This window comes from Tachypleus tridentatus, chromosome 13 (genome assembly GCF_004210375.1).
Source record: "Tachypleus tridentatus isolate NWPU-2018 chromosome 13, ASM421037v1, whole genome shotgun sequence".
Classification (NCBI taxonomy): Eukaryota; Metazoa; Arthropoda; class Merostomata; order Xiphosura; family Limulidae; genus Tachypleus; species Tachypleus tridentatus.
Window position 1 is genome coordinate 110,375,250 of NC_134837.1, and position 7,407 is coordinate 110,382,656.

Genomic DNA, 7,407 nt, shown 5'->3' on the forward strand with positions numbered 1-7,407 from the left:
TTACAAGAAAGATAAATTGAATATTAGATACATGTTTCGAAACGTGAGCTTCAGCTACATCAAAAAAAAAATTAACAACAAAAAAAAACACACATCTGTAAAAATATCTGACATTATATGAAATAACCAATACAGACAGTGTAATTGGTAAACACTGGAAGATTTTAGAACTTAAAAGCAACGGGCTTTCTGCCAAGTATTGAACAATGGAAATGTTATGTAATAAAACATGTAATGCGAAACTTTGAGGAACACATAACTCGTATGTAATAAACACTTGAGATGAGATAATACAGAAATGTATTTCACCAAATTGATTCTAGGTACAGCGAAAAGCGACATTTGTAAACTGAATTTGTGCACAACAAGTAAAGAATCATACATTATAACAACACCCCTACAAGAATGAATTTCTCTAGAGAATGCGAGGTCTATACGCATATACATATACACACACAATAACACTCATCAACACTAATTTCTTGTATAGCAACTCAGGATGTAACCCACAGAAACTTGGCCCATAATTGATTTTTCTTCAAAATTGTTCGGGACGGACATATCTCACTAGCAAACCTGCACAGCAGTCAAAGGACAGTTTGGTTTGTTTTTTAATTTGCGCAAAGCTACACGAAGGCTATCTGCGCTAGCCGTCCCTAATTTAGCAGAGTAAAATTAGTGGGAAGGCAGCTAGTAATCACCACCCACCGCCAACTCTTGGGCTACTCTTTTACCAATGAATAAAGGGATTGACTGTCACATTATAACGCCCCCACGGCTGAAAGGGCAAGCATGTTTGGTGTGACGGTGATTCGAACCCGTGACCCTCGGATTACGAGTCGAGTATCTTAACCACCTGGCCATGCCGGGTCCCATAGGAACTAGAATATCTCTTTGTTACTTGTACAGCTACACAATAGACTATTGTATCGAAAGACAGTTTGTTACGTAATAAATCCCAGACTAAACGATGAGCCTCAGGAGTATCTGTTAGTTTGTGGGAGTTTTCAAAAGTTTTAGTTTGACGCTGTTGCTCTGTCACACACTTATTTTCAACAAGAACAAAAAGAGAATACAGGCAATACTTTATATATATGCAGTTTGTTTCTCACATCTATTATTGTTTTACCTAAAATTCCGATTTGTTATAAAGTTGTATATACAGATGTATGCGAAAAAAAAGATATATATAGGCTTAATGTTTTAAAATATCATAAAAATATATTTTGACAAACTTCTATTGTATGCATCTTAGAGCTCAGCGGTTTTCGGGACAAGTACAGAAAATGCTAGGATTGAGACCTGGGATCTTTTGAGGCTCTGCTGGACCTACGTCAGCCCTATTTTTATATTCGTAAGTTATACTGTACATGGAACTTGTTGAACATTCGCTGAAGGAATTTCTTATATGAGGTCTTTACCTTTCTCTAGCCTCAGTCGGCTTTAACTTACCATTTTTATCCTCATTGTTGATTGCTGCTGTCGTTGGTGTATAAATACTGTCTCTATTGCTCATAATTCATAATTATTGTTAATGTGCATTACATATAGTTAAGTGTAATTATGCATCACACATGGATCACTATTACTGTCGTTTCTATACAAATAGCGCTTGTGCTGCATTGAATAATTGATAGCGTTTCTTGTATAAATAATTAAGTTTGCATCTGTTACATATGGAACAATGGTGTGTCAGTGGACTTATACCGCTAGAAATCGGGTTTCGATACTCGTTGTAGATAGAGTACAAATAAGCTCTTGTATATTTTGTGCTCAATAACAAACAACAACTGTACAAATACTATGTGCACTGTTTCGAATAATTATTAACGTTTCTTGCAAACAATGAAAATTTTGCATTGTTCCTAGTTTGTAAGCTAGGCCTTAAAATGTATAATTCGTAAAACACTTGATATTCACTATCATTTCTCGTATTACGTCTCTATTATACATAGTTCTTTATTATGGTCGTTTGTCATTGTGTTTCCTCTATTCACAGTGCATTTTCCTGTTCGCTATGATTTATTATAAGGACTTGGAATGGCAAGATTACCAGTATCCAAAGTGGTCTATAACTGTTGGTTGGCTCTTAACAGTATCGTCCTTGTCATTTATCCCAATATACATGATATATCGTATCATAATTACACCTGGAACCTTCACTCAGGTAATAGCTTTAACATGTTCTATAGTCCGAAAGTAAAATTTTGAATTTTTTTATACACATAAAATATATATTTTAAAAACCACCGTCCTATACACCACTTTCTTTCAAGTAAGAACTTTTTATGTTACACAGCATCGTGTTTTATCTCACTCTCACTTTCAAGCTCCAATCCAGGTACGAAACTGGGGTTGGGGAATATACATATATCTCATAAAAATTAGCCGCTTACTGGGTGTCATAATAGAGCAGGAGATCTTGTGATTTTTGACTCATAAAAGTGCCCTCAGAGGGCTGCAACTCCAGAAAATGCTGCTTCAGAGTAAATATTTAATATTTTACTTGCCTGAAAGTGGATAATCCATACTGAGATCAGTAAATAATGGACAGTTAACATTCGGTTCCCCAAAAGAGTGATAATGCAATAATTGGTCATACTGATTACAATGATTCTTGAGTACTTCACGGTTATGCTATAAATCTTTATGCTTGATAGCGGTTTTACAAATGTTGTTATTATTTTTTAATTTAAACTTAAGTAAATATATAATCTGATTGCTTTTCATGAGCGGTAAATTTTATTCTCAACTCTGCCCTTGATGAAAGCCTACAAATAAAAGTGACTCTCAGTTCATAGTTGGTTTCTTTTTAAAGCTTTTTTAACACACTTCAAATGTCTTACCTTAACCATTTTGGAAGTTATTTTAAGAAAACTACAATCCTCCATCTTTACTGTCCTGGAAACATACGTAAATTGGAAAAAAATGAACAGTATCTCTGTGAGTATTTTCAATAGCGTTAATTCTTCCGGAAAATTGTCGTAAAACAGAGGAAGTAGATCGGAAATGAAAAAATGTAGCAGCCGAGTCGAGAAACTTAACAGAAATTACAAAGCAGTTGCGTCAATTCATGTTCAAAACAGCCTATTTTACAGTAAAAATGTGGTCAATATTTTCACTGTGTGAATTTTGTACATTTAATGCGCAAAATTTAATAAGAATCTTGAATTTTACTTCTATGAAAATCTATAGTCTCCATCGAGAAGCAAGAAATATCCCCCAAAATATTTTCATTGTGAAATGTATCCATAAACAGGCAGAAGATTTTCGTTGGTATTAAATAGTCACTACAATCATGTGAAAAACGTCTGTAGTCCAATTTTTATACCTAACTTTATTAAACGGAGCGAGGCAGAGCTGGATAAGGTTATTAACATAATTAAGTTTGATTATTTATTCATTTGATGTGTATGTGTCCCAGCCTATGACTACAGAAGTTGATGTCATAGTTAACTTAATTGTGGTCTCAGTTGCAAAACAGGACAAATAGTCTCTTCTACATCATTTCCTCAAAATTATTATGGTCACTTTTCTATATTATAACTTCATTTCTATAATTTTCCATCCAATAATCTTACTATAATGATTTTTTTTTAATTTCGCGCAAAGCTACTCGAGGGCTCTCTGCGCTAACCATCCCTAATTTAGCAGTGTAAGACTAGAGGGAAGGCAGCTAGTCATCACCACCCACCGCTAACTCTTGGGCTACTCTTTTACCAACGAATAATGGGATTGACCGTAATATTATGACTACGCCCCCACGGCTGAAAGGACGAGCATGTTTGGCGCGACGGGGATGCGAACCCGAAACCCTCAGATTGCGAGTCGCACGGCCACGCTTGACCATGCCGGGCCTATAATGATAATTAACTGTTCGTTGAGCGTTTTGCTTTGGGGTCCATCACGTACACCTGGCTGCCTCGATTACAAACTTTATCAAAATAACTTTGAAAAAAGAAAGATTGACAGAGATTGATTCGAACTTTCGATTTGCATAGTAAAAATAACCAACTTTACTTCACCTTCAGGATGAGAATTTATATATATTCTGAATGGTAGAATGTCCAAATCCAATATATATATATATATATATATATGCAAAAATACCATATGAAAAAAACGGCCTTCGGTTTAGTTGTTTTACAGCAAAGTCACACGAAGCTATCTCCCTGTTGGTGTATTTGTTTTAGAACAAATCCACATTCATTTGTTTGCTGTCAGTTTATCTGTTTTAGAACAAAGCCAGATTAAGCTATCTGTTGTGTCCACTGAAGCGAATCGCAGCCGGATGTAAGAATTGTAAGTTCATGAAATTACCATTGTCTCACCAGGTATTCAGGAGAAAAATGCACCAGTAATATATTATTCTGGTTATTTCTGGTGCAACAGTTACCGAGGTATAAGTAAAATACTCACCAGTTCACCAGTTTAAATTTTATCATAAAGGTAGCATCTTATCAGATATTACATCTTCTGCGTTTACGTTACTTTTGTAGAATGTTTTGGTTCATTTGGAAATATAAACGGAAAGCCCTAAATCTTTATTTATACAATTTTATTTTAATTTATGTTTTATCAAAACCAAATACAAGTTAGACAACTGTACAGAAAAGTACATAAAACTACATGTTTGTGTGCCGGAACGTACAGTATTTGTTTTTCATAAATTATATATAAAGAGCTTAAACATTGATTCATATGTGAAAACGATCATTGCATTAAAGGCTGTGTACATTAAGCTGTGAGTTAAATTGATATACATGTTGTTTTTTAATTTCACGCAAAGCTACTCGAGGGCTATCTGCACTAGCCGTCCCTAATTTAGCAGTGTAAGACTAGAGGGAAGGCAGCTAGTCATCACCACTCACCGCCAACTCTTGGACTACTGTTTTACCAACGAATAGTGGGATCGACTGTAACATTATGACGCACCCACGGCTGAAAGGGCGAGCATGTTTGGTTTGACGGGAGATAAACATGGACAACCATTTGAATAACCCAGGAAAACACTATATAAAATACAGTGCAAAAACTCTATTAAACATACACATTATGATTTTTATGTTTATTATTTTCTGTACTGATAGAGAAATATATACACGTGTATATATAGCATATAACACGAGTATATTAGTGAAGAACTCGTTATCCGACCCATTATTTTAATTTTTATCTTCAAGTATCTGTACATCGATGCATTTAAACAGGCTATTAAGTATTTATTACAAACAAAATGCTGTGAGAATGTAAAACACATATTAAATTCTACGCGGATTTGACCTGCATATAAAAGTAATATTTGTCTCACACTTCTTTCCAGAGAGTAATTGATGCTTTCCAACCCGAGAAGCCCGGAGTAAACCAAGCAGAACACGAGAGTCTACCAATCAACGCTTCCTACGCAAGTGTTTGAAGAAGCTTCATCTTGCTAAAAAAAGACTAGTGCTCTGCTACTTAGCCTACTCTGTCCTTGAACAGGTGCAATTTATGTCAGTGAAATATGCATACATTTCATTTATTTGTGTTTGTTAGGCTTAACCCCGATCATGGATATAAAACTTCTTGCTGTTTTCTGTTTCCATATACAATGTCACGTTGAACTTTACAAAAGCTTTAAACGCAGGTCTTTATATCAAATCTTCATTAGTTTAATAAGAAAACTGGCAACGTATTGTGTATTATGTACCACACCACACTGATATTAGAATTTTCTAAATATGCGAAGAACAGCTAGTCATATTTGTTTCATGCTTTTGATACTTTATGATAAACGTACAATTGTTTATTTCTTTTATTAGTGTATCATATACTACTCGTACATTGTTAAAATCTAAAAGGTGGTGAAACCTTGTTAATTTAAGTAGACTTATCATTCCCAGTTATCACTACAAGTGTTAGATTAGGAAAGTGCGTTTTTTCCAGTTTCTTATCACTGCTGTTTGATGAAACAAGATCGTCACATCCGGATTCTCACTACTGCTATTAGTTTAGCAAAGTGAATTACTTTTGATTACTGTTGTTGAATTAGCTAGGTATGCCGCTTCTAGTTTATCAAGAGTTTTGAACTAGATAAGTGCGTCATCACTTCCAGTTCATCACCGCTGTTATTAGATTGAATATATGCGTCACATTCGGTTTATCATAACTGTTTTGGATTAGATAGATGTATCTCTTCTAGTTTATCGCCACTGTTGCTGAATTGATAGGTTGATTTCGGTTGATCATCACTGTTGTTCGATTAGATATGTGTATCATTCACGGTATATCAACACTGTTGTCTAATTAGATAGGTGCACTACTTCTGGTCTATCAACACTTGCTGGATTAGGTACTGTGTCACTTTCGATATATCACCACTGTTGTCTGATGAAGCATGTGTTACACCCGTTATCTTCCCATTGCTGTTTAAATGAGACAGGTGTGTCATTTCACAAATACTATTGTCAGAAGTGTGACTACATCTATTCCCCTTCTCGGCAATTCTTAAGATTTCAGGCCCTCCGAATTCCCCTTTTCGATCGGGTCTCCTGCAATTGAAGGGACATACTTACGCACCTGACTATTGCTGTTGCCAAATGAAAGGATGAGCCATTTTTATATTATTTTCAATTAAGACAAGCATTCTACTTCTGGAGATTTGCATATAAAATGTCACATTTCTTTCCACAGTTGATTAGTTAAACAGATGCATCATTTTGGTAGAAATCGTATTTTGTAAAATGTGTCTCTTTCGGAATGTCGCCTCTGTCTTTACAAGAAGTTTAATATACGCCATCTAGAAAGTAAAAGTAATCAAACTGTTATCATTAAGAGGTTGTATGCAGTAATGAAGTTCAACAGTGGTAACACTATAGCCATAAATTAGGTCACATGTCGTGAGTGATCGCATGTCGATTAACAACATTAAGTTCCCTATTGATCATACTGTCGATACTTAAGTAAGTATTCCAGGTGACTGTATCTTTGTAGCCATGAGATGAAAACGCAGTAAATGATTTAGAATGAGTGTTTTGTTGTCAACAGTGTTTACTCGTATAAGTAAAATTAAGTATTCAAAAGAAATTGTTTACTTATGTTGGACAATATATGAATTATATCAGTTTTGATTGTTTATATATATATAACATATACATTTAATAACTTTTGTATGTCTTGAAGACAAATGTTTTCATTTTTTACCATGTAATATGGTAATTAGTATTATATTATTATAACTATGTTCTGGGAAAATATCTTCTCATTATAATATTTAATATAATATTCCACGATATCCGACATGTTATTGTAATAACTTTGTTCTAGAAACAGATGACGTTATTATAATATTTACCTTAGTTTTCGGTAACTAGCATAATATTGTAACAATTTTCATACATTACAGAGACAAATGTCGCTGTTTATTAC

At 34.4% G+C, this 7,407-nt stretch overlaps 1 protein-coding gene across 1 annotated transcript in view; it reads left to right on the forward strand.

The window, feature by feature from the left end:
• Window positions 1-6,074, forward strand: part of LOC143236241 (sodium- and chloride-dependent GABA transporter 1-like) — an 11,354-nt gene extending 5,280 nt beyond the window's left edge. The window contains exons 2-4 of the mRNA XM_076474519.1: window positions 1,256-1,354; window positions 2,000-2,167; window positions 5,324-6,074. Coding sequence (XP_076330634.1) covers window positions 1,256-1,354; window positions 2,000-2,167; window positions 5,324-5,416 — 360 coding nt within the window. The 3' untranslated portion in view covers window positions 5,417-6,074. The remainder of the gene's footprint in view (window positions 1-1,255; window positions 1,355-1,999; window positions 2,168-5,323) is intronic.
• The last annotated feature ends 1,333 nt before the right edge of the window (window positions 6,075-7,407 follow it).